Source organism: Haliaeetus albicilla, chromosome 23 (assembly GCF_947461875.1).
Source record: "Haliaeetus albicilla chromosome 23, bHalAlb1.1, whole genome shotgun sequence".
NCBI classification, from domain to species: Eukaryota; Metazoa; Chordata; class Aves; order Accipitriformes; family Accipitridae; genus Haliaeetus; species Haliaeetus albicilla.
In genome coordinates this window covers 26,379,125-26,406,499 of record NC_091505.1, presented here as the reverse complement: position 1 = coordinate 26,406,499, position 27,375 = coordinate 26,379,125, and the positions used below count along the sequence as shown (strand labels likewise).

The following is a 27,375-nucleotide window of genomic DNA, read 5'->3' as shown; positions in this document are numbered from 1 at the left end:
TTTCAGCAACACAGGTTTTGCATCCTTGGATTCAGAATTCAGTAGGCTTTATCTCCACCTTGAAGGGATTTCTGAATGACTTCTCGGATGGCTCATGGAGGATTGCTTTAACAAGATTGCATTGTGTTCCCTGATGATCCATTTCTGAAATGGCCTGCACTCTGACCAAAACACTACAGAGGTGCCCCAAGGTGTTTTTCTTATGTAGTGCATGCAAGATAAGGCCTTTGCAATATCTAAACTTAAGAATGTTATTCAGTGTGTATGCCTCTCCCTCATTACTTACTAGTATGAATGCTGCTTACCGAGTGGTTATTCCCCTGTGCTGGTCTTGGAAAAATTATAGGTGTGTTTGCAAGAAACTGCAAATGAACTACTAAATCCTGATATATCTGACCTGGTTCTGTGTGGGGCCAACTCTGTAGGCCTTCTGCAATAATCATAAAATCACAGAATGTGTGACCAGAGCAAACTGTCTACTGTTGAGTGAGAAATGTTACACAGTGATAGTCTTCTCACCACTCATCTCTGAGCCCCGTATCTGGTATGCATCTTTTCCTGGTTTCAGCTGGGATATAGTTAACTGTTTTCCTAGTAGCTGGTACGGTGCTGTTTTGAGTTCAGTATGTGAAGAATGTTGATAACACTGATGTTTTCAGTTGTTGCTCAGTAGTGTTTAGACTATAGTCAAGGATTTTTCAGCTTCTCATGCCCAGCCAGGGCACCTGACCCAAACTGGCCAACAGTGTATTCCATACCATGTGATGTCCCATCTAGTTTAGGAACTGGGAAGTGGAGGGGCAGGGAATCGCCGCTCGGGGACTGGCTGGGTGTCGGTCAGCGGGTGGTGAGCAATTGCCCTGTGCATCATTTGTACATTTCAATCCTTTTATTACTACTGTTGTCATTTTATTAGTATTATCATTATTAGTTTCTTCTTTTCTGTTCTATAAAACCGTTCTTATCTCAACCCAGGAGTTTTACTTCTTTTCCTGATTTTCTCCCCCATCCCACTGGATGGGGGGGGAGTGAGTGAGCGGCTGCGTGGTGCTTAGTTGCTGGCTGGGGTTAAACCACGGCAATCTTCACCTTCGTGTGTGTATGAGCATTTAAAGGAAAACTTTTCATTGTGGAAATACGACATGATGCAGGCGATCCATCCAGGTTTCCTGCGTGTTGTTAGTGCATGCCTTGCCCACGGGTCTGGTCCTGGCATTGTGTTCAGATCTTGTTTCAGTCACCGGAAAGTGCTGAACTGTAAGAATGATTTCAGTGCGATATGTTTTTCTTTTTGTCCCCAGTTCCAGTACACTCCCTGAAAAAAAGTGGTTTCTTGTCTCATATCCAGAACCCTTACAACAGTTTTGGCTGATATTTCATGCTGATGTTTTGAAGATTTTTGAGAAAAGAATCATGAGGGAAGAAATGCTGAAAATGCATATTAGAAGGTTTTCATTGAGGATATGAGGCAGTGAGGGCAAATGAATGGCTGACATATTGAATAACTAATCTTCCCTCTTTCTATGGGAAATTGTACTGGTAGAGTTAAAGAAACTGGACCCAAACTGTATTACTACAGTTTGTGGCAGTTTTGGACGAGATTGGTGTTCATGTGGCATTTTCATGTTATTTTGGGTCAATAAGATGTAGAATTTATTGGTATGCATATGACTTGGAAGTTGCTATTCTGACTGTTTTGATATGTGTTGTTGTTCTGAAGAGACGGTTTATGCCAAATTCCTGCTGCCTGTTTTGCAGTTAACTGGGCTGGTTGGTTTGGCAACAAAGCTCCCACAAACTTCATCACTTCCACCTCCCCACACCACCACCACCCCAAATAGTGTATTGCAAAGTATAAATTGTTCTCTTTATTTTACCTTTACAGCATTCATTGCTACACAGTACAGCAGGAAGTTCTCAGGTACTTTCTGAGATGGAGGGTGATGCCAAGTCATCTGTGATGGAAGAGCAGTGTTCTCTTACTTAAAGATCATTTTTTCCACAGGTGTCCTGGATAGTCACTGAGTGTTTTCTACTGGAAAAACACATTTATAAAACAGGTTAGATGAATGTCAGTGTTAGTATAGTTTCTGTTAGTGACGAGTACTAGAGTTTAGATGGAAAGCTTAGCTTTAACTGGTCTTGTTAAAGCAGACAGCAGAGTTTGCCCTGAGGTATTTTCTTTGCTGCTTAATTTCCTAGGCACAGAGTCAGGCCAGGGGATAAGGATTATCTCCCAACTAGTCCAAATTTCACATCATAACGTTCAAACAGGTATGTGTCTTTGCATTACTGTGAAGTACTTCTACGCCTTACTACCAGAATGGTGCATATTTTGAAATTCAGCAGAAGATATGCAATCTCAGACATGTATTGCAGCTTCTTCCATGTCTGTTTCTTACTGTAATAGTGACCTGTTCTCTTTGACCAACGTGTTTTAAGGAGTTACAACCACTTTTTATGTCTACGTATTTTATGTTATGATGTCATTGCAGAAATACTTAGTTGCTTACTCTTATCCTTCCCTCCTTTTACTTTTTTCCTCATCCCCGTCCAATAATTTGTTTTACTTTAACAAGCTTTAAGTGTAAGAACTAGCTGAATAAAGCAGTGACTAAAGAGAAACTCAATATCTCTTTATGTGGTTGTAACCCTTTGGAGGAGAAACAAATATCCTACTGTGGTTTGTAACATTTCTGATAACTCTGGAAAATATTAATGACATTTTGCACATTTTGTGATTTTATTTTATTTTTTCTAATAAGAGTCATGATTTTGAAAGCTCAACACTCAACTAAGAAACAAGTTTTGCCATTTCTAATGAAAGTTATCTGATGACAGATATCAGTGGGATACTTTATTATGTCTTCACAGTTAAAATTTTGTTAACTTTTTCTAAATATTGATGCAGCATATTTTTGTGTTCAGATTTCATGTAGCAGCAGTGATGTACAGTGCTAATGCAAGTCATTCCTGAACAAGAAAGATACTCATGATTTGTAAATTACTTTTTTTTTTTTTTTTTAAATTGTGTTATCACCTTTCCTAGCCAAAGCTATTGCATCAAGCTGTAGAACAACTAGGAAAAAATCTACTTTGTCACAGATATGCTGTCCAAAGGTGAAAACAAATTCATGGTAAGGGTTTTTTCGGAGGTGAGGGATATAGGGGAGGTTATATCTCACGACAGAAGTTTGGATGTATTTATAAGGTATGTTGTTTATAGATTCTGGCAGTTGCTGCCTAGTGAATCTCTTTTAAGGATTTCAGTATTAGAAAATCTACAGATACTTTCGTAGTTATTTTTCTATGTTTTGTAGTTGAAACCCCCCGAAATCATGTTGACCAGGTCTCTGTTTTGCATAATGTTTCTCCATGAGCTTGGCACTACCTCATCATTTCTTAAGCCACATCATTGCCCTCTCATTCCTGTGTCCTAACCATCTTGAACTTGATTACTGATTTCAGTTGCATCTTTACTGTGTTTTGGCTAACATACCATTCACTTTTGTCTCCTTTTCTGTAGAAGTCGTTGCAGAGCAGAGTTAGAAGATATGCTGGTAGGCTGGGGATATAATACAGAATGTGGGAGGTGCCTAGTGAGAGTAGTGGATTATAGGAGGTGATGACATTACGTTTTGTTAGGTCCTTTACTTACAGCACAACTGCTATTTGTTTTCTTAAACATGGACTGTGTTGTCTTGGATTGGTTCTGGTTGTGACTTTTAACAGATCTGGACAACGGATGTATGCAAGGTGGCTTCTTAACAGTTTTGGACTCCAATTTCATTTGTTAGCTCAAAGCTAGCAGTTGGAGAAGAACTCAAGTGGCCATGGTGTGACCATGAGCACCATGTTCAAAACTGTCTTGAATGTGTAGAAGATTAGAGTCTAACTTAAGGGACTATGACCATCCTGGTAAAAATCACTTGCCTAGAAAAGCCTATGTGTAATGCATCCAGATCTAAAATCATGGCTTAGCTGGGCAACCTGAAAAGTAATGCCTTAGGTTGTGATTTATTCGTGTGGTGTGTGTGTATCTTAGTTTGCATTCACAGTTCTGCAAGCTTGTTATAATTTGACTATTTTCTTTGTGTAACCCTCTCTGCTTTAAGAAATTGTTCTGGAATAGTCCTTGTCTTCAAAGTAAAAGGTAAGAAAGGAATGTTGCAAGAAATGGAAATGTGATTGCAGCTGAGAATCTGAGAGGAGCATGTCTTTGTATGAAGACAGGTGGCATAACTTTCAAAGGATGGGCGATCTTGAGCTTTCAAAATAAAGTTAAGAATAGAAGGGGAAGTGTGAAGCTGGAGGATACATTTATGAGACTGTGTACTGTCTAAATATGTCTAATCGTTATGGTTCATTCCCCCCCATTTGCTGCATTATCATTTTAGGTGATGACAGACTTGACAGAAAACAACAAAGCTGAAAAATGAATTGTGTAGAGATTACAAAACATTTTGATAGGAAAAGTGGCAGAAAGAGGTTTGCTTTCTTGCATCTATCAGCACGAGCTTCATCTGCATTTTTCTTAGGCTGCTGTGATTTGCTCACACTGTTGCATAGTGAGCAGCCTGGTAACAATTAGGGCCAAGAAATGGAAAGTAGGAAGTCCTGTGGTCCTTCCTGCTTTAATACCACTTTAGGTGTACACTAAGGTGAACAACAGTACTCATAGTAGTATAAAACAGTGTTTCACAGTACTGTATGTCATCTGGATGTTCTAATGGAATACATAACTAATCAGTTCAGCAGGGATTTCACTTCGATCTCCAGGGTGACTGCCAGTCAGCTCTGTGTCCAGACACACATTGTCATTAATGAATGTGGATTTCAGTAGCTTCCTAAATGATGACCTACAGTCAAAGTCCAAGTTAAGGTAGAGATAAGCTATAGTAACATGCTGTTGAAAGCTTTAACACTTTCTTCAAAGTGTTTTGATTTTCCTTTTTGGTTTATTATACTATGTATGAGTCATAAATCCTTTTGAAACTGTTAAAATTCTGTATTACAATTTCATTCCTGTTTGACAAGCATTATCTATCATTAGTTTCTCAAGAATGCACATCCTGGCAGAACTGCATGTATTCAGAGATGTGTATTTTTAAAGATGGTTTTGATGTGATGGCACATCAATCAAACCATATGAAACCACCTCAAATCTGTTTGATTTCATTTTGAATTTCTTGCTTTCTTTGCTTCCTTGCAGAGTGTCTCTCAGCTACCAAATAAAGATGGTGTATCCACCAAGGAGAAATGATATCTGGTAAACCTAAAAAATCAGTTGATCTCTGGTACACCACAGGCATTTCTTTAAGGTTTTATGTTCAAATCTACTTCCATGCCCAGAGCATGGCACTTACTAGGTATCTAACTCCTTTGTGTAGTATTGCATTGGTTTTGGATGGGGTGGAGTTAATTTTGTTCATAGCACCTTGTATGGATCTGTGACCAAAACAGTGTTGACAACACACCAGTGTTTTGGCTATTGCTGAACAGTGCTCACAAGTGTCAAGGCTGCCTCCGTTTCTTACACTGCCCCCCACCAGCAAGTAGACTGGGGATTGCACAAGAAGCTGGGACAGCTGATCCAAACTGGCCAGGGGGATATTTTATACCATATGGCATTTTGCGCAGCAATAAAAGCTCAGGAAAATGAGGAGGGAAGGGCTGGTGAGGGTGACTGAGCACTGGAACAGGTTGCCCAGGGACCTTGTGAAGTCTCCATCCTTTGAGATACACAAAAGTTGTCTGGGTATGGTCCTGGGCAACTGGCTCTAGGCCCCTCTTGAGCAGGGGGGGCTGAATCAGGTGACTTCTGGAGGTCCCTTCTGAACTCAACCATTCTGTGATTTGATTCTGTGGAGTTACAGCATTTGTCTTGCCAAGTAACCGTTACGTGTGACAAAGCTCCACTTTCCTGGAATTGGCTAAATATCATCATCCCTGCTGATGGGAGGTAGTAAAGGAATTCTTTATTCTGCTTTGCTTGCACACACTGCTTTCCTTCACTTATTAGACTGTCTTTATCTCAACCCACAAGTTTCCTCACTTTCACCCTTCCAATTCTTTCCCGCATCCTGCTGGGTTGAGGGGGCGAGTGACTGGCTGCATGGGGCTCAGCTGCCTGCCGGGGTTAACACACAGGTGTGGAAGCCACTGTATAGCTGCTGATCTCCGCAGCAGGTTATTGGCAAGAATGCTGCATTTCAACTCCCGACCGCAAAGCAGGATCTCTTTACCCAGTTTCAGAATTGCAATCTACTTTATCGCATGAATTCTAGGCAAGATTGTAGCACCGTAACTATGCAGCATTGAATGCCAATAATTTATAGACCAGAGCAGTTGTGCTGCATCTTTTTGATGTGCATTTCATTCTCGCATCAGCAGTTTTGGAAAAATAAACTAATAGAATTCCAGAATTTGTGTACTTAAATAGGCAGTGTTATATACTGACAGAGCCAATTTTTTATATAACAATATATTTATTGAGAATAGCAAGCAAGCAGCGCTGGGCGGCCGGGGAGTCCATGCTCTACCAACGGCTTGCAACTTTATGTTATAGTTACGTTTCTTATATACAGTTCATGCACCCCTTTTTTGTAAGTCTCCGCCTTGTCCTGCTTCCTCTTTCTTCACTCGTGCAGGTTTGTTACTAGGCAGATTCGGTCCATCTTCTCAAGGGCGAGTGTCTTTTGATGTAGAATGTCTTGATGTGGAGAAGTGCAGTCCTGGCAGAGTTAATCCCCTTATCTGGTAAATTGTAGCCGTTGTCTTTTCCCTCCTTATCTAGTAAGTTATAGCTGTTATTCTTTTCCCTCCTTAACTAGTAAGTTATAGCCGTTGCCCTTTTCCCGTGACTTTTACACATCATTTAAGCAAGCCTTGTTATTTTCACAAGGCATCTGCTAAATCTCAATATGTCTCTTCCCCCTTCCCGATTGGTATGTAAGCCTTATTGTCTTTTAATTCAACACGAATTACACAACGTCAGGGAACAATTTGGTTCCCTGTCGATTACAGGCAGTAAATCAAGAAGAATGTGGCTGAATATCATACCGCTTGTAACTTGTCTTCAATGCATGCATGCTTTTCTTTCACTCTTACTCTAGGCTTACACCCAAAGCTCAATATTGCTGTGCTGTATTCCACAAGCAGTGATTATGTTCAGTCAGACTGTGAGAACTTAGGCTCTGAAAATAGGCTTCATGGTCAGTAAGTACGTGCTGTGCCCCAAGAGTTGCTGGGCAGCTCAGGCCTTTGTGCAGAGTATTCATTCTAGTCGCGTGCTCTGCGATCCTCACCCTGAATGATTTTCTCAATGTGTTGCCAATGTTTCTGGTAAATGCTGTAGCTTCCTCAATTTCTTGCCGTGGCCTCGCTGGTACTGGATGCCGTTATAGCAGGGAGCGGCAGCCTACTTACACGCAGGCAAGATGCAGCACAAAGGTGTGCCTTCAGAGAGGTCATCTACCTTGGTCTTTTTCTGCTAACTTTAAGGATCAGGTGTTCCAAGCGCCGGGCACAGCATGCGTTTGTTTTCCCATTCTTTTACCAAGCTTACCTGGGTCCTTCAGTTATTTTCTTTTGGAGGGGGTGGGCAGGTGCGATTGTCACTGTCTCTCTCTCTGTCTCTCTAGTTTTAAACGTCACAAGCCTAGACCCCCCCCAGGGTAGCGAATTTCCCCATATCCGTTGGCACGAGTCAGAGTAACTAAATACCTTTGTGAGCGTGTGAGAAGGTCCGTGGCTGCTGTGCGCGTCGGTTTGACTGGCCGCTCTTTGCCCAACCTCGCCATGCCTCCGGCGGTCGCGGTTTGCTCGGGAGGCTGGCCCGGTGCCGTCCTCGGGGAGGCTTTCACCGGGCGCGGGCTGCTCCCGGAGGGGCGGGGCGCTCGGCCGGGGCCGCGCCGTGCCGGGAAGGCCCGCCGCCGCGGGCGGGAGGGGCGGGCGCCGGGTGGCCGTTGGCGGGAAGGCGCGGCGCGGCTGGTCGGCGAGGCCGGAGGGTGGTCTGGGAGCGGGTGAGTCGGGCATGTGCCACCCGGGGAGGCCCGGCGTGGGCCGAGAGCGTTGGGATCGGGGGAGGGCAAGGGCCGTGTTGTGGCAGTGAACTCGGCGCTCCCCCTCAAAAGCTCCGAGCCCCACGCCTGCCCCAGCGCGCCCCCGGGCCCCACATCCACTGCCAACCTCGACCCCCCTCCCCCCCACGGGCCCCAAACCCTGCCCCCAAAGGCCCGATGTAGTAACAGCTCGGTGTTATTAATCGCAAGGTTGATTTCTGAAAGGTTTTCTGATGGATGTTAGATGGGATCTGTGTTCCGCCCCCACAAAAATTCCTTTTTTTTTTTTCCCTATTGGAGAAAAAGGAATTTTCAGCATCTTTTGGTGAACAAGATGATGGGTGGATGCATAGATAATGTTTGCTTGTTGTTTGTTTGTTTGGGCTTTCTCCTTTTTTTCCAAGCCATCTTTCAGAATGCTCTGTCGATATAACCCTCTAAATGTGCCTGCTCTGCTATAGTATCACACTGCAGAATCCTTAAGGGGAACAGGAAGATAAAACTTCAAGCTAAGGAATAGCCTAAAACAATAAAAGGGTCAGGAAGAGCCAGAGAGAACACTGAAGGACTGTGGGAAATCCCAGCCATGCTGCAGGACACAGCATGGGTTTTAGGCACATCCTTGGGGAAGGAGCAGTGTGTTACTCCAGCTGATGGGATAATGGGCATTATTAATTACCAACTTTAAATACCGGATCTGTTGTAAAAGCAGAAAGAACTATAGATGTCTGGCTCTCTAGCCCAGCAGATCATGGAGCACATGTAAAGCTTTAAAAACAAACCAAAAGAACAACAGAACATGCCAAGCAGTCAACCTAAAGCAAACTATTTATGTTTCAGTAACAGAATTGTGTAGCTTTGTGTAATGAGAGGTTATTCCATCAATCACAGTTAAAGCTTTGGAAAAGTGCTCTGAAAGTATGATAGCCTAATTGGTCTCAACGTTCTTTTTTGCTTTGTTTTGCAGGGTAATCCTCCAAAGGAGGACACCTGAAGAGAAGCAGCTGGACACAGTAGTACAGTAGTTCATTTCAGTCATTTTCTTTGAGGCAAGCATCCAAGTACAGGAGACATCAAAAAGGTAATAGGTTTAAAACAGCAGGAAATCAGTTAAGTGGTATCACTCTTCTAAGGCAGTTAGGCATTGAAAGAAATGTGGGTTAAGTGTTTCTGTATGAAAGTTTGAGGGGGAGTACTGAGCAAAAGAACACCAGAAGCTGCATGGAGCTGTGGCAGAACCAGGTTTGCTCACTGATTCAAGCTTTTTAGGTTTTGTTATTCTCTTACAAATATGAATGAAAACAAACCAAAGAATGATGACATTTGTCTGAAAAACAGAGACTATTTGGGGATCTCTTTAGATAAAGTAAGTTGAAAAAAAGATGGAAATAAGGATGCAGAGGGCAGAAGTTTTCCAGGAAAATGGACGCAGAAACATGCAGTTTTCGTCCATTACTCAGAGCTTCAACACAGATGACTGTACTTGTGTTTGGCTGAATTAAATGAGGTTTATATCACTGATAAGACTATGTATTTAATGATGTTTATGTTAAGTGGAATTAATTTTGAAGTTTAAACCATTGGAAATGCAACTTCTGTCTGCTTGATCAGTATAGCAAACTAACAGAACTGAGATGCTGCAGACCTCTTAGAAAAAACCTGTATAAGAAATCATCTCTTCTGACTACATGTATACTCTGGTAGAAGTTTTTGTGCATTGGGAACACAAAAAAAGCCCTTCTAAAGCTCTGTTTCCATTCAGAAAATGAGTCTTTAGCTGTCTATACAAATTACCATTTTGACTGCAGCTTAAAAAAGGCTGTATTTCCAGTATTCTCCTTCCCTCCTCATTGTGACATCTACTGTGGTCTACTGGATTCAGTTATTGTTACAAGGTCAGGACAATTTTGTCTTGGTGACAAACATATAAAAGTGCCAACTGAAGGAGAGCAAAGAACAAAGAATCAGGCAGTGGGAGAGAATAAGTAGAAAAACTCAAGTACTGCAAGACACTGAAGATCTGTAGTGGGTCACAAATAAGTACATATCACTGGTCTTCCAGTTTTTTACTGGTTTCTGGGAAGAGGGGGAAGTTAGAGTAAGGTTAGTGAGAGTGAAGGCTGAAGAGCACAATAGTAGAAATTTTTAAGGAGTGGATTTAAGGCTGGCACAAGATTCGGTGCTTTTACTTTTTTTTTCCTGAAATATATTAGGTGATTTTTTAATGCTACACTTGAGTTGGGAAGATCAGGGGTTTGCGAGCTTATTTCACTGCAGGATCTTGCTAAGCTCAGGAAAATATGATTGAAGTTGATGTCAATTACAGAGAATATTTCAGGGTTAGTTCTTAGGAAGGTATGAGTCAGTGCTTTAGTTTTGTGACTGATGTTGTAAGTAATGTTACAGCTGGGGTTAGAATTAAGGAACTGGAAAGAGCAGCTGGACGAACAGAGATTAGTGTAGGATGTTTCAAATTTTGAATGATTCAGATAGCAGTAAACAAAATGAACAGAAGTCAAAATAATTTCTGTTATCTTGGAACGGCTGTCATGGTACAAAGGAAGATTAGGGCAATTGTTGGGTTTTGTGGTTTATGTGTGTTTGAAGACAGTACCTACGGAAAAAAAAAAATCATGCTGCTTATATTTAACCAAGCTCAGGTTCTGAGCTCTGTGAGGTCTGGGACAGACATTCTTCTCTGAAGCCAATGGAGTAGGTTATTTCTCAGAACTGTTTTCATTACCATGCAGTAGGTTACCTCCTTTGCTGGCAGTGTACATCATAGGTGGGCTTTCCTGTCAGAGCTGGGTTAGGGAGTGCTCCCATAAGCTCCTCAGTCACCAGTTTGTTGAGAAGTAACTTTCAGCAAGCACTAGCAGAAGATACAATCTCCTAATGGCAAAGCAGGACTCTTTGGAAGACAGCTATCCCCTACCTTAAATTAGAGAGTCAGTCATGTCTCTTGCTGCTTTCAGTTTAACTTCAGAAAGCAAAACAAAACAGGAGGTTCCTCTGTAGTAAAGAACTGTGAAGAATACATCAGGGTTTTGGTCTCTTGGCAATCTAGCACCTGACAGAAGGTGTTGGATATGACTCTTTTCTTTAAACTGAAACCTGTCTGAGCAAGACTTGTTGCTACCTACGAATGGTTTGGTTTGAACTAGTTCAAATTGACTGGGAACTAGTTCAAGCTGAAGCTCTGTGAATCGGTCGCAAACTGAAATAAACACCCCAGTCAGAGCTTTTAGTGGTTGAACTGCAGCAGAGGGATGCAATTTCCTTGTTATTTTTCTGGGTCTGTTTGAGTTTTGTAACTGGACACCTGCAAGTGCAAATTAGGCATTTTTATCCATGCAAACTATCCAGTTCCAGTGTTAGTAGCCAGTGGTAGCAGAAGATAGGTTTCTTTCAGAAGCACCTGGTTTGGGGAATTAGACACTGTTTCTATGACTCTTACGCAGATGAAGAAATCTGGGAGCTTAAGCACACAGTGGTTTGTGTTCCAGAAATGTGACTGAGAAGTTTGGCTAGGTTAAAACCTGTCTTGATATCTCCTTTTCCTTTCCATTGTCTAAAGCTCATTAGAACAGATATTTCTTTCCCCATATTTTATCTCCATAAATTTTCTATAAAGGTATAACAGAATTTTGGCTAATTGTGTCCTGTAAAATTAGAGAACTGGGTTTTACCTTTCGGGATATGGCTGCTTCTCAGTAGCATAAGCAAGTAACAGATGTGAAGATACTCTGCAGGAAGAAAGCATGACATGAAACAAACATTTATTAAAAAGGACTGTACAGACAAATTAAACAGATAGCACACTCTTACTCCTACTGGGCACAGGAGTAAAATATTTAAAACACAGAAGCCAGTGAAAATGCCAGATATTGCTAAAATACCTAAATGCTAAAATGAAAACCTATGTCGGAGGAATTAGAAAACTGTAAAATAAAGGAAAGCACTTTTATTTATTTAAAGTGCTAGTAAAGTCTTAATTTCTTGAATAGTCTGCTATTTAGAGTAACACATCAATGGCTATTCTTTCAAAATTAGATTCTGTAACTTGAAGCCACTGGCAGGTTCAGTCCGTGTCCTGTTTAGAAAGCTGAAATTGAATTCAGGAAGTGCAAGTATTAAAATTTTGCTTACATTTTCTCTATAATTAATGGGGTCCTTGGCACTGAAGTTTGAACAACTGATCTACCCCAGCTTGGGTATGAAAATTTCTACAGCAAAGGCTTTAGACACAATAGAGTGTTCACATCCTTTTAGCATGACCTTAAGGTGGGGGGCAGGGGGAGAGGCTTGTGGTTTTTTGTTTTTGTTTTTTTTTCTTTTTTCTTCTCCATTTGGTTGCAGAACAACAGGACTATCCTTTGAGGAGAGTGGGGAACCAGGAAAAGACCCTGGAAACCATCTATAACAAAAGAATCCAGTGATTTTGTTGTCTGTTGAATGCCCATTGAAAAGTGAATGACAAAGCTGGGGTAAACAGGACTTTAGTAATATAAAAGTCTTGAAAGCTTTGAGAAGCATCTCTTTGTGGCTATTAAGAGAATTTAACCCAAATAAGAACAAATTTAAGCCAAGTGAAGAAGTATCCTCAAAGAACCTTAGGTACAAAGGAGGAGGCCATTGTTGCTCCATGGAACAAAAACGCAGTAGACTTGTGGTAAGAACTGTACTTCAGACAGCTTCCTCCTCTGCCTAAAAAAACAGTAAATCAATATTTCATAATTATCCCTCTAGTCTCTTGAGAAGGGTGCCTGGGAGAAAAGGGCCTGGGGCTGTCACAAGAAGAGCTCTTCAGTTAAACTTCCTTAATTAATCTGAGAGAGAAAAGGAGAATACTGGTTCACTATGAAAGATACTGCTTCCCTCCCTCCCCCCACCCCCAGGATCCCTTAATGCATAATACAGATTTTGTCTCCTTGAAATAGTTAAGAGTCATAGACTATCTCGAGTTAGAAGGGACCCATAAGGATCATCAGGTCCAACTCCCTGCTCCTCGCAGGACTACCTCACTAAACCATATGACTAAGAGCATCATCCAGATGCTCCTTGAACTCTGACAGGCTTGGTGCCGTGACCACTTCCCTGGGGACCCTGTTCCAGTGATTGACCACCCTCTCGGTGAAGAATCTTTTCCTAATGTCTAATCTGAACTTCCCCTGACACAGCTTCATTCCATTTCCTTGTGTCCTGTTGCTGGTCACCAGAGAGAGGAGATCAGGACCTCCCCCTCCACTGCCCCCCCTTGAGGAAGCTGTAGACCACGTTGAGGTCACCCCTCAGCCTTCTCTTCTCCAAGCTGAACAAACCAAGTGACCTCAGCTGCTCCTTGTAAATCTTGTCCTTGAGGCCTTTCACCATCTTGGTCACCCTCCTCTGGACACATTCTAATAGTCAGATGTCCTTCTTACACTGAGGCATCCAAAATTGCACACAGTACTTGAGGCTGCACCAGTGCAGTGTGGAGTGGGACAATCATCTCTCTCAACTGGCTAGCTATGCTGTGCTCGATGCGCTCCAGGACACAGTTGGCCCTTTTGGCTGCCAAGGGCACGCTGTTGACTCATACTTGGTTAGACTCATTCTCGGCAATGCATGCTATTCATATGGCAGAACTTGTGAAAACAGATTTGTAAACGCTAGTACATTATTGATACAAACACAATATGTCATATTCACATTTTTTAAAAAAAAACTTGTTAAACATGGCACAAGAGACTAGTTTATAAAAGTAAGAATACGAAACTGCCATACTAAATTAGTAAGCGGTTTTCCTTAAGCATACTTCAGTTTAGAGCTCTAGAGAGCTCCCAAGAAAGAATGAACCTGGCAAAGTAACAGTGAAGTGAGAGCAGCTACCACTAACCGTATCTATTTCAGAACTGTAAGTCGAAGTTTCTACAAATCTATCCTTCTATTCGCACTACTTCATTGCAGACCATTTGCCCATTCTCCATTGTCACTACTTCTTAAATTTATGTACAGCTGTCAAAGTATGCTGCTCTTATGCGTGCACTTTGGGGAGGTCATATACTGTCCTTTAACTCTGTGTGCATCTTCCCTTAAACACAATAGGAATTACTCTGAACAGGGCACACAGCATGTGGATACTCTTGACATTTAAAAGTAGAATCCAGTATTTGTGTTAGGAAACATGCATAATGATAGACTTAGCGCACTACTGCCATTTGGAGCATGGGGTCAGACTATCCTCCGTTATTGCTGTCTCAGAGACTGAATCCCAAGTAATTCAGGTAGCAGAATCTGCTCTTCACATATTTTCAGGGGCACATGGTCCACATTCTGTCTCTGCTGTTGACAGATGTTTATTTGGCTATGAAACATTAAAATGGGAGAATACCAACTTAACTTGGCATAAATTACAAGACTATATTCAATAACATACTCACGTACTTTGTGGCGGAGTTGGGAAATTAATGGCAGCATATGTGACTTGGCCAGCAAAATTGGTTCATGTGGATTTCTACAGTCCCCAGTATTTAGCAAAGTTCTGAGCAGGGACTTGGGTCTTCCCTGTTCTTCCTATTTAACAGGCAAAGTTCTCAGTATAACCACTCTAGCATAATAGTAGAGGAAAACCTGGGCTACAGAGAGAAGAATGTAAACCAGCAGTCCCTGCCTCCTGAAGTTAGTGAAAAGAATATTTAATACTTGAGATCAATTCAATCAACAAAGGCAGTAAAAAACCTGGGATTAGAAATTAGTAAATTTTAAGCCCTGGTTCTGTAGTTGGGTCACTGCCATTGTCCCCATTGGAGGAACTGTTGTTACACGAGGTGAAACAGAGGGAAGACACGGATACAGGGAGTGGTCTGAAGGATCCTTTAGTCAGGGTACTTTTGGCACACGTAGAGAGCAAGAAGAAAAAACTGGGCTGAAATAAAGCTTACGTGACAATGCCCTGTTAAAAGATACAAAAATAGGAAGTTTTGGTTGAGGGAGGACGATGACACCAAAGCCAGGCAGTTGTGGTGAAATACATCATTTTTAGTTGACACTGTTCCTGGTGCATATTAGAGAACTTCCCTGTGCTCCAGTGGAGGGTATGTCTGCCAAGGGAGATTTTGGCTGTAGAAACCAGGAATAGAAGATGTGCAGAATGGCTGATGTTGCAGTCTGTGCACATAGAGATTTGAGATATTTCATGCATGTTTCCTAGAGAACTACAGTGAGCTGGTTGGCCATAGAGCCTAGGCGGACCACTAATACAGTTCATTTGAGCCTTGTACTTCAGTCAATCAGTCTTCTGACTGCTGAAAATAATTAAGACATTAAAGCATTACAAATTACATCATTTTTAGAAATTCATACACAGCCAGCAACTTGATTCCCCCTTCCAAATTTTAAGTCAAGTTTGAGGGAATGGTACAATCAAACTCCGGTAAATCAAATCTCATGTGTGTCCTTAATGCACTGATTTCCTGTAAAACCAATTTCTTTTTTTCCCCTGAACATTTCCTGTTTAAAAAGAGCTCTACTGGATACCCAAACCTATGCAGTCTTACTAGCTTGGTAAACAAATTGTTCTTTAGTGAAACAGACAGTCTGCTATTTCAGCACTTCAAATAGTCTCCTGTTATCAGGAGAAAACAGAATAATCTTTTAGTAACATCTGTTTTTAAAAAGACAACATAAAAGCATTTGTGGTAATCGCATTAGGCCAATAGGAATAGCCTGGCATTTAGGATACGTGCCTAAGAATTCTACTTTGTTTATGAGTCCAAAAAATGGAGTGATTGAAATGTTAAACTGTAGCACCAGTAATACTTACTTTCCTAAAACCAAATCCTAAGGACTGGAAGGAAATTAAGACAGACCAGGAACATTGTGCTTACATTGCATTAAATAGAAAACAATGGGTCGGTCATACTTGAGTCTGCACTTCAGTAAAGTCTGGCCACATTTGCAGTTCTACTGGAAGAGTACTGGAACAGGTCACATGTTTGCTTGTCAGTCTTCTGGCTTTCATTCGTCCTGTTTCCTCTTGGGCTTTTTGGGATTCCGAGATCGGCTCTTTGCTTTGCAGAGTGGGCATATGGGCGCATTTCGATGAATTTGTTGGTGACACGATAAACATGCCTGAAATGTGACATTGCAGCCTCTTGTTACAAACACTTAAATGGCATTGTTACATGGGTTATTGAGTATCATATTCTAAGTTACAGTACAGAAAAAAATAACTAAGGGTTCTTGCCTTCAAAGGCAAACCAATGCTACATTCTATATGATCCAGGTCTCTGGATTGTACAGTAACTTCAGGACAACTGAAAAAATGGAGTATCTCATTGAATTGAAACTACGGTTCAGCAGACACATGGTTCAGGCATGTATCAATAACTGTAACATTAAATTCTATTTTGTGTTAAACATTCCACATGTTTTAAAGATGTTTATGTATGTAATAGCTCACTGAGTCAGAGAAATTACAGTGAAGGCCAACTGTGATGTCACAGAATTCAAGGCAGGAGCGGGTGATTAGATGAATTCCACATATTTAACACAGGATACAGAACCCTGCCCTTTTGCTCCATACTAAGCCCTTTAACTTCCATTTGACTGAAGCATATGACTTGCAGAAAGGCTTTTCAATGGCCTAACTCCAGATAGTAAGCACATAACTATGGAGTGCAACTACATCGGTTTGCCACCTTAGTCAGTGAATCTTTGGAACTTGGGTGGGATGAATACTGCTATGGAATTACTTAGCTGTTTTTACTGACTACAGAAGGAGGTGAGTAAAACTGTCACTTAAGTGCCTGTGGTTAGGTTAAATTAATCCATACGTTAGTCTTGACTTGAAGATCCCAAGAAGTGCAGAAACCACCACCTTTCCTGGTAATTTGTACCATCAGTAATTACTCTCCTTCATAAAATACGTGCCTTGCTTCTAATAGGAATCCATCTGGGATTAACTCCTAGCTATTAGTTTTGCTTCTGCCCAGCATTTTTTTTCCTTACATGCCTTTCTCCCACATGAAACACAAGAGAAGTGGGAATTGCCTACATCTCTGCTGATGGAGGCTCTTCAGTCATAAAGGAGTCAAATAATACAGAGCCTTGTCCTTAACCCTTGATGACTGGTGCTACTACTTTTAAGTCTACTGGGGTTGCTCTTGATTTGAACCACTGCAAGAAAAATCAGAATCAGGACACACCATTTCTCCTTTTCGTAAATATTGGTCAACTTTATAAACATAATGCATTCCAATGACAAGAGAGAAAAAAACAATGCATTCCATCTCCTGACCTTCATTGGAGGTGGCTGTTGTCTGAAAGTTGCTGTCTGTCTGGTATCTTGTTTCCTAGCCACTTGCAGCTGTTGGGCAGCCGCTGCAGCTGCAGCCAGAGACTCTGGAATGGGAGGCTCCTGTGGTTCTGTCTGCCATTCTGCTTTCTGCTTTTCAAAGTAGCTAGACAAAAGAAAAACAAAAAATATAACCACCTTCTGGAGTATTCCATCAGTTTGTAAAGGACATTTTGTGTTAAAATATAATGGATCACTTTTCCCTATCATGTTCCTCCACTGGAGTCAAATTGCCTACACTTAGACACCACTTGGACTAGTTCATAAATAGAATTGGTCATGTTCTCCTCCGCACTTGTACACTTCAGCCAGATTCCAGATCGTCAGCTTCTAAGGTATCTTGATGTACAACTGGACATAAATCTAATAGGATGGAAAATAGACAACATATATATTTAATCTTTAACAGCTTTACATGCACCTCTGTCAAACTTAGGTTTTATATTTTGTTCTGTTAAAATGAATAACTTTTGTATGCAATAGATTAATACATTCTTTGTAGTATCAAGGTGGTTGGAATGGAAGACAGCATTTCTGAACAAATGCAAAAGAAGTCTTGAAAACTGTGTCTGTGAAAATGATGCCAAATAATGCTGGGTGTTAAGAGAAATCTAAGTTTCTTAAAATATCACTTGCATTTAAAATGGATCTGTTAAAGAAAGGACACTGTTCTTTGAATAGTAGCTAATTCTGTCACCTTCTCCCACCTAGGTTATACCTAAAAATGAAACTGTAATTTATTATCCAAATCTGTTCCACAACTAGGGTAAACTTACTTGTTGCCAATTGTATGTATATGGCTAAATGCCACTGCCATGTGCATGCAGCAAAAAGTAAAATTCTGACTAGCAGTAGCACAAACCAACTGAAGAATACTTGTTTTGTATCCCTTTCTTGTATTGCCTCCTACCTCTGCTTGCTAAACAAGCAAAAAAAAAAAAATTATTTTCATGAAAAAAAAAAGGTTGCTAGAAAAAGCAGCATACGATATAAAAATCCAGAGAACCAGTCACCCCTGAATTTTTGCATGCCATGTGTAGGGTTTGCAGCTTGGAATAATCTGAATTTAACTTTGAATAAATTCAGACTGAATGTTATCAAATACATGTGCTCCTGCATGCATTTTTTGTTAACTTTTTTTTTCATGCTTACTTCTTAAGTTCTACCAACACAAGTAAAATAACAAAATAACCAGTAGAATCGAGAGAGGGTATAAAGCCACATAACGCTTGCTTTGGAGACTTACTCAAGGGACAGTTTCTCTTCCTCCTCACATAGATCTGGCAGCCTCTGCAATCCCAGAGTCATCCGCAAAGCATCTACATGCTCCTTCAGGGGTTTGTACTCCTCATGCAAGCGACGAGTAGATTCCAAGAGCTTGTTGAGATCGTTCTCAGACTGCTTGATAGTATTCTCCATCTGAAACAGGAGTATGGGCATGCTTTTAAAGAACTGTTCCTTTAATAGCTCTCTGATTGAGCAAGAGACTGTATCAGAAAGATGAGATTTTTCTCACTCAAGTTGGAAAAGATTGGAGACAATGCAATATTAAAACAAAGAGTTAAGATAGTGGGAGGATGAAAACGGCAAGGAAGAAGCAACTGAAAGTGACACACGAGATGCATTTTCATTTAAAAAAGGTGCACTCAACCTATACGACCTTCTGAACTACAGAAAAAGCAGGTAGACGGGCTACAGACAAGTCAGCAAGTGAGGAGCTATGGAAAACTCTCAAGGGACATTAAAAAAATAAATTAAAGTAGAATAAACTAATTTTCTGTGTTTCTAAGATACCTGAACACCAATGGTTAGAAGTTAACAAACAAGCTAAGGAAAGGTTCCTGCTTTTCTTACTGCAGTGAATGGGAAAAGCAGCAGAGAAAAAGATAGTCTTACAGGAGAAAGAGGAGAGGATGAAACAGACTGAAGTTATGCAGCTGGGTAGGGGAACAGACATTTCAAGTGATAAATAAATGCAGTCTGCACATCAAGTACATAGCTTGTACTTGCTTACAATGTGGGAGCTTTTTTCTTCTGGTGCAAAGCACAGATACCTTCAGAGCTAGAAACCACTGTACAGTCATGTAAGTGCCCTAACATGATGTAAAAACTGCAGGTTTAAAAATACATTCCCCATTTAGTCCCTCTAATTCGCTAATCTTGTTTATAAAGTATTTTTCTCTTATTTGTATTAATTCCCTTCAGGCTGGTGCTTCTTAATGTTTGGTGGTTCCACTCGGTCATCAAGGTCAGCTTCCCAAAAACTCTTTTCTTCCAAAAACCTCCAAACAAAAGTCCCACCTAGCTGCCAAAGTTACTCTGTTTCCAGGTGCTAGATGAGAAAAGATTACCAGGAAGAACAGTTTTCTATGGGACTGCCAGAGTGACGTTACTGTGGCTACTGGTAAAGTTGTAGCCACAATGGGCTTAGTTGCCTACCCTCTTGGTGCGAATGCTTACTATGTCAACATTACACAATATCCTGCCCTACACAGACAGGAAAAAAACAATTATCCTGAGGTAAATTTACTTTGCACTCTTTGTAGGATCCTAGGATGGTGTTGTAAAGTCCAGATTATTGAGCCAGTGATAGTTCACTGATGTGCACAATTCCACAATGATTCATATGCAGCTGTGTCTTAGTCAGGCTGCCCACAGCTGGACTGTTGCATACCACATTAATATCAGCATGGATCAGTCGCAGCTCCTCCACATGGGCCATCTTCTCTTGCAGCAGCAGGTCCATTTCCTGTTTGTATTCTTTCAGGTGCCTCTCCTCAGACTCCAGGGCTTCAAATTCTGCTTTCAGTCGTGCCTTTATTTTTTCCATCTGCAAAGTCTTGTTCCTGGATCCCAGTGATAATTAAAAATATAAAGAGACAGCAGTAAGTCACTGCAACGTACTTTTGCGAGTTGTCACTTTATATGTGAATAGATAGAAGAAAGTAATAGCACTAATAGACAAGGGTGAGACTAAACATGTCTGAAGAAGGATGAGGTGCAATGAGAGAACTGAATGCTAATCCCAGTTTTTTTGCTGAGCTTTTCAGTGCTATGAGAATTCTTATACAGAATTATGAAATTAACAGAACGCTGTCAGACTTTAACAGTTACTGTAGATTCAGAGAATTTGTACCAACAGAGTTCTACTGCATCAATTACCTCAAATTAAACCCTAGTTCCAAAATGGAGAAATCCATAAAATCTGGGAGGTTTAGCACGGGATTCTGAGAAATGTAAAATGAATTGGAGGTGATTACAGTGTCATATACACTGACTAAAACTATGTGGACAGTAATTTGAGCTGCTAAAATACTAATTTCAACTTCAGGTTAAAGAAAATTCCAGAGCAATGACATTCCAGAATAGTAAAAACTCAGATGACACTGGCCATCAACATCCCACTTGCAAGTAACTGCATTCTCTCGGTTCTTTGCTAAGATCTAGTACCTGTCACATATTTGTAAATGTTTCTACCCATATCCTGCATTCTGATTTTTTTTTTCATTTGTGCCAATCCATAATTCCATAGCAAAAATGTTTAGATACTCAGTCCTTATCTCTCTCTTCAAAGCTAATAATGAAGAAGCATGAGTTTCAGTCGTCAGAGAGTTTTAAGCAGCAGAACAGCCTACTGCTGTTGCGATTCAACACTTGTCCAAGCTGTTGAACAGAACAAACGAACTGTTCTTGTTCCTGCAATTTAGTTAGTGAAGAGGCCTTAGTTATTTTTCTTGCACTGGAAGTTAGAATGTGATACTGGGTAACCAATGTGCCAACAACACTTAAATGTTTCTAACAAGAGGCTGCAATGTCACATTTCAGGGATGTAATCAAGCATTCCACAACTCCTTGCTGTACCTTCCATGAAACAAACAAGAATGTAGCATTCCTTTTTAGTCACCTAATGCCTAGTACAATTAAATCCATATTGGTTTCCAAGTGCAGTACTGAATAACACAGTAGACTTTCTACAGGCATGATGTAAGAGGGGGCTGGGGAGGAAGAGGTTTGCATTCGTATTTAAATACACTATTCCTATCCCAATGCAAAGTGGGGTAAGTTTGATTCGAATTCACCATAAGCAGCAAAGCTGACTATAGAACACAGCGTGTAGATTATAGGAAGCTGCCTATCAGATTAGCAATGAAATCCCAGAATAGGGATTTCACCCCCATCCTAGAACTGGGTGTGTGACTTCCCTTCCCACTAGGCCCAGACTTGCTCCCACTGAAGCAAGCAACACAGGTCTGACGTTTTTAATGGGAGCAGAAGGCACTGAGCCCCCTGGAGGGAGCTGGTCTATCACCCATTTCTAGGAAAGGAGATTCCTACACCTCTATGGGGCACTTGTTCCCTTTACAAACTGTTTCCATACCCAGTCCCCACGGGCTCTCTCTGAAACTGCTCACACAGCACTGAGAAATGGATGGTTTATCTCAGTGTTACTCTATATCATACTTCTAAGAATAGGAGAATATATGTACCCTGGGCTTTAACACAGTTACTGTTTTCTCTCACTCCAACCAAAATTCCCAAAGACATTTTAAAGCTAGCCTGAGGACTCTTCTTTAAAGCATATGGCAGGTGCCTGTATAGATTTTATTCTTGCTTTCATATGACCAAAGCTTACCCTGTCACCATCCCTCTTGGGGAGGCTCTGATGTTGTGCCTGTGAATCCTCCTCTCAGTCCCCTCGTTTCTGTTTCCAAATCAGTCTTTGTGAGTTCAGTATCAGCTTATGTACCTAGTTTTGGTAATCTTTTCCTGAGTGCGTGAGACATCACTGGCACAATGGGCTTCCACCATTTGCTGAAGAGTGTGGCAGAAAGCAGAGTCAGTCCCTGGGACAACTAATTATGGCTATCTTTTCCAAGTATTATAACCAGTAATGTGACCAGGGTTCCTCCCTTTCTCACTTTAGGAGTTTATAAAGCTGCAAGAGATAAAAACGGTGTCATAAATAACTCCTCCAATATGTATTCAGAAATGGGCTGCCTGGTAGGGATAATATAAATGGAGGAGATTTAAAATGGAACAATTAAAAAATTGAAGGTCACAGGGGCTGCTGTTTGTTTCCGTAGAACAAAATAAGACAAAATTCTGCCTTGCATTGGTACCTCAGAAATAATCTTAACAGTAAAGTTCTTTTCTCGACATAAATAAGTTGTAGGAGATATGGATTACTATTCCCAGTGATGGCAACCCATAAATGTTAAGAATAGAAATACCAGACCAAAGACAGATAGAGAAAAAGCCAGTGACAAATAAGGTCACATCAGAGGTCACTCAGAGACATTTACAGATATTGTGGAAGACATATTTAAAAACAAATTTGATAAAATTCACTTGGTAAGTATGATTATTATGTCTGTACTGTAGCTCACCATAGAGTTCACCTTATTTCATATAGTACATTTATTATCGAAAATACGAGTTGTATACCTGTGAGCATACATCTATTTTAAAAGGTATGCAGTCATTCCAGTTCTGAAGAGCCCATATCTCACCACTAGAGTAAAAAATACCTGATGGAATAATAAGTCAACTAGTAAAAGTTTTGTGAATGAAGTGCAGAAGAAGCCTGGGTATAGATAGAATTCAAGTATGTAGCTACAACACTGTAATCTTTAATGTCATTGGAGGTGTTCTGTTATTTACTACGCAATGGCATATACTAGTCTGAATGTAAATATTGGACTTAAACCAGTAAAAGAGATCCTCTCTGCCTTCCATTTAAATATGGCAATATCCCACTAAAAAGTGCCATCCAGCCATCTACCTCTGTTTTCATCAAGTCTCATTGTTCCCATTTACTTAAAACATTTATTTAGTAATGACAGCTTTGGTTACTGAAACTGGGAGTATTTGTCCCCAATTTCCTCCCTGTTTCTTCTCTTGTATTTATGGCATGCATTCAGCTAAGACCATGGAAATAGATCAGTTTCCTCACTGTTACTAGTCACTGGCTGCCATCCTCTGCCAAACTGCTACAACAAATGAGTTGCAGGGGATTGTTTCAGTCCAAATGATTAGCTTTTGATATTAGGAAAGAAAAAGCACACACAGATTAGAACTCTTCCTGTTAGCATCAAGCAACATGCAGTAATGTTTCAAAACAGAAACCGTAAGTGTGATTTCTAGACTGTGTAATGAATTCTGCCCTCCTTTTCTTTTCCCTTCTATTTAAGTTCTTACACTGCATTGACGACAGTAGTCACTAAGTACGTCCCAATAGGGCATTAAGCAGCGAAACTAGCATCTGTCATCAATAAGTTCACTCTCATTCTCTTTTATCTCCTCCCAGTCAGAACACTGAGGTCCAGTCTTTAGCTATTTGCTTAATTTTATGACTGGGGTTATTTCTGCTCAACTACTTAATGCATATAAAATAAGCATGTGGAGATACGTTTGGACTGTGGGCATATACATAGGTTTACTGACAGCAGTATTCCATTGACTACAAATTATAAGTATGTATCTATAGATACAAATATGGATATAGATAGAGGTCTTCAAAATCAGATCCCAGAATGCCTTCAAAAACCCAGCTGAGCTGCCTTTAATAAGTGATAGAGATCCACTACAGGAATGGGCAATTTCTTTGATTTTGATTGTTGAGGGCTTTTTTCCTCTCTGCCTGTAGAATAATATATGGAATGCAGATTAAAATAAAGCCTGCCAAATCTATCAAAGGTGTGTCTGTAAACATAAGAAATTCTCATGTTTATTTTGAAGGGAATTCTTCATAGAATGCAGGCTCCTTTTAAAAGATTTGGGGATGAAAAAATAAGTTTATTTGATCAGATTTTGTTAAAGGCGGCTCAAAATTGACATCAGTGTTGCAAGTAGGATTGAATTTTTGACATTGATTTTTTTTAAATTTAAAATATATTCAGGCAACTTTCTCGGTACTTCATTGTACGCTAAAGCTAGTAATGTCACCTTTACAGCACCTTAAGCCCCAAACTAATAGCAAAAACGTCTTAATTACAGTTTATATATCACCTTTGAATATGTTATCAGAAAAATGAATACACCGTAAATTTCCAACTACAGGACACCACTCTGTCTGAAAAGATAATTTAATGAGATATTTAAATTAGGTGTTATAATAATTAGACCACAAACTGTCATGGGCCATATTTAGATCTGTATTTTAAAACAGAGCCTGCCTAACAGTTGAGTAGAAGAGCATTGTTCTTACTCTGCAAAGTATGTGTTGTCCCATCTCTTTCTACAAATCGTTGTAGGGATGCTAGAGGCGCGAGTAATTTTTGCTCGATCTTTGTTGACCTTTGTGGCATTGCATGAGGGCGGCCGAGGCACGTACGCTGCTGCCTAATTCACCTCTTCCATGGGTAAAATGCGCTTCTCAGAGGTGCTGTTAGCGGCCAGAAGTCCCTGTGACCGCCTGCGCACGCTGCTGGCGGCAGCGCCTTTGTCCCCTGCCCTCTCTCCCCGATAGCCCCTCTCCAGCTGTCGTGTCCCCAAAACGCTTCTCATCGCTCTGGGGCTACCCGCCGCCAGCGTGCCTTGCACCTCCCAGCGACACCCAGAGTCGCTGCCCGCACCGTCTTTGTGCCGCGTTCTGGCTTTCGGAGGCGCGAATCCCTACTCAGGGTAGCCAGCTCCGGCCCTATCCTGGAGGTCAGTGCCCTCAGCCAAAGAGCGCAATGTCCTACCTAAAGCTAACGGGGGCGCACAGGGTGCCGGCCCCCGTTGTCTGGGAGCCCCCCTCTTCCAACGCACCCTGCGGTTCAGCGCCGGACGGACGCGCCGTACAAATGCCGGGGTGCCGCCGCGGAGCGAGGCCGCGCGCGCCTGGCGGCGGCTCCCGCCAGGGACCCGCGTCGGCGGGGGCAGCCTCGTGCCGGCGCGGCGGGTCCCGTCCCGTCCAGTCCCCCCAGTCCGCCGCCCCCCGCAAGCCCCTGCCGCCCCGGCGCTCGCCGCCCTGCTCGCCGCTTCGGGGTGCTGGCCAGAAGGGCGGCGAGGGAGACGGCCGCGGGGCTTCCCCGCCCACCTCAGCCGCCTCCCCGCCCGCCTCAGCCGCCTCCCCGCCTTCGGGCAAGCGGGACCGCGGGGCTGAAAGGAGCCGGCCAGGCGCTGGCTGCTCCGCGGGCTCGGCCGCTCCCCTCCCCTCTCTTCTCCTCGCAGGCGCGCGAATTCCCCGCTCCGGCGCAGGCCGCAGCCCCAGCGCAAAGCTGAACGTGAACCACCCCCCCACGCCCCGGACAGGGCCCGCCGGCCGCCCCGGCAGCTGAGCAGCCCTACGCCCGCCCCGCCGGTCTCCGCCCGGCGCCCGCCGCGCCGCCCTGCCCGGCCGGGCTCGCATAGCCGTGCCGTCCGCGGGGGCACGTCCGTCCTCGGCTTTCGGTGTCGTACTCCGCTCTCCGGGCCGTCCCCTTCCTCTCCCAGCCCGTCGCGACTCCCGCCGGGGAGGGAGTGGGGCAAAACAGTTGATTTATGACAGAGCGTCTCAGGAATAAGAAATAAGAATTCAAAGGGCTTCAGGAAAACCACCCGCGGCCCGACACCACTCCCCCAGCTGCGTGGGGCTGCTGCGTCCTTCCCACCCGCGCACTCTTCCTTCTCGTGTTAGCACTCCGGACTAATTCCCTGGAAATGCACGACCACTGCCGCCCTTCGCTGCGCATACCAGCGGCGATTCCCAGCAGCAGATGGTCCTTCCCTACTTAGAAAAACGTATTTTCAGCTCTTATCATAAAGCCCAACGGTGGTTTTCTTTCCCTCAGTAGCACAATAGCTACTTTCACATCGATGCAACTCCTCCGCTCCCCCCAGAAAAAAGCCGCTTGGTGTAACTGATGCGGCACAAAGCAAACATACCTGATCTCCTTGATGCTCTCGAGTTTGCACATAATTTCTTGCTCATCTGCCATGCTTTTCGGTCCCGATTTAAACCTCCCGTGAAATGTACAAAATGCCGGGGGGGGAAGGGGGAGAGAGAAAAAAACATACAATAGACACAATGTAGTCACCCCCTCCTAGCATATGGTCTCTGAGCCTGTGCAGCAGGCTCTAGCGGGAGCTATGGGACTGAGAGTCCAGCTTCCTATTGCTGCTTAGGCAGATAGACAGCGGAAAGACTACAACACCCACAAGGCAGAGCAGAGCTTTCCTGCCCTTCTTCCTGCAACTACATTTTAAATCAATTTGTCACACCTCATTATGTCAAAGGTTGTTAGGAGTGCAGAAAGAGCAGGAGGCTTCCTCCTGAGATCTGTGCAATGTTTAGCTTTTTGTTGAAATTATCAAATATGCACTAAGAGACTGTTGAATGAGTTCACGATTTTGATTAAAAACTTTTGTGACACAAAGGCATGCTGTAGCCATTATTATTACCATGCTGTTTTCTGCTAGATGCTCTGGGTGATGTGACTGTGTCTGGTGTTTGGAAAAGACATATTTTGTTCTTTAGTTGTTTTTTTTTTTATTTCTGCTACTATAGATAGCACTTGTAACTATGGAAAAGAAATGCAAATATAACTGTTGGATTGATGAAAGTGACCATTTGTCTTTCTATGGACATTCTATCCAAGAATATCAGAGCACTTTACAGAGATTGATGAATAAACTCTCAGTCTTTCCTCAGCCAGATAATTATTTTCCTTCGGCTTCTGTAATGTACTAAGCACTGTGTTTTAAGTTATAAAGATAATGGTTATATCTTAACACTTTGGAAGGCCTCTTCACGGGTCTGTCCTAAGAGATCCACAACGTAAATTCACCTGTGTGCCCAAGCATTTACCCTGGGGTTTACCAGCTCTGATGGTCATGCTGGGCTGAAGGGTCAGCACATTAGAATGAACATTACGCTCAAGGTCTAGACAGCCAGTAGGGAAACTGGATTCTGCATACATAAACTTCTGTGTGTTACAAATGCACAAGCAGCAGTACCATAGCCTTAGCAAATATAGCAGACCACTCATCAGTCAGTACTGTAAGACTGAT

General features: G+C 42.1%; 1 protein-coding gene and 1 long non-coding RNA gene across 12 annotated transcripts; one reads left to right on the top strand and one right to left on the bottom strand.

Moving 5' to 3' along the window:
* Positions 1-1,899: 1,899 nt before the first annotated feature.
* ZC4H2 (zinc finger C4H2-type containing) lies at positions 1,900-26,409 on the bottom strand. Of its 8 annotated transcripts, none has more exons than XR_011329569.1 (7): positions 26,251-26,409; positions 20,075-20,246; positions 18,647-18,819; positions 17,344-17,506; positions 15,932-16,175; positions 11,753-11,809; positions 1,900-2,035 (listed from the first exon to the last, which is right to left on the bottom strand). XR_011329569.1 is itself a non-coding variant. In XM_069811673.1 (5 exons), the coding sequence occupies exons 1-5, from the start codon at positions 26,301-26,303 to the stop codon at positions 16,062-16,064; spliced, it is 675 nt and encodes a 224-aa protein (XP_069667774.1). In that variant the 5' UTR covers positions 26,304-26,409; the 3' UTR covers positions 11,826-16,061. The 8 variants fall into 8 exon arrangements, 4 of the variants coding, with proteins under 4 accessions (XP_069667774.1, XP_069667778.1, XP_069667775.1 ...); XR_011329571.1 differs by lacking the exon at positions 1,900-2,035 and adding an exon at positions 8,874-11,385; XR_011329568.1 differs by lacking the exon at positions 1,900-2,035 and having other exon boundaries at positions 8,874-11,809.
* LOC138690782 (uncharacterized) lies at positions 1,962-12,557 on the top strand. Of its 4 annotated transcripts, none has more exons than XR_011329585.1 (4): positions 1,962-2,060; positions 2,203-5,269; positions 7,116-9,144; positions 12,423-12,557. It is a non-coding gene; the product is annotated as an uncharacterized lncRNA (long non-coding RNA). The 4 variants fall into 4 exon arrangements; XR_011329586.1 differs by having other exon boundaries at positions 2,031-2,274; positions 5,213-5,269; XR_011329583.1 differs by having other exon boundaries at positions 2,031-5,269.
* Positions 26,410-27,375: the final 966 nt, after the last annotated feature.

Excerpts from the sequence above, each read along its gene's own strand:
- ZC4H2 (XM_069811673.1), bottom strand. The coding sequence starts at position 26,303 with ATGGCAGATGAGCAAGAAATTATGTGCAAACTCGAGAGCATCAAGGAG. Across the intron at positions 20,247-26,250 it reads GAGAGCATCAAGGAGATCAG|GAACAAGACTTTGCAGATGG; the intron begins GTATGTTTGCTT and ends ACTGGGATCCAG. Across the intron at positions 18,820-20,074 it reads TCCATGCTGATATTAATGTG|ATGGAGAATACTATCAAGCA; the intron begins GTATGCAACAGT and ends CTCCTGTTTCAG.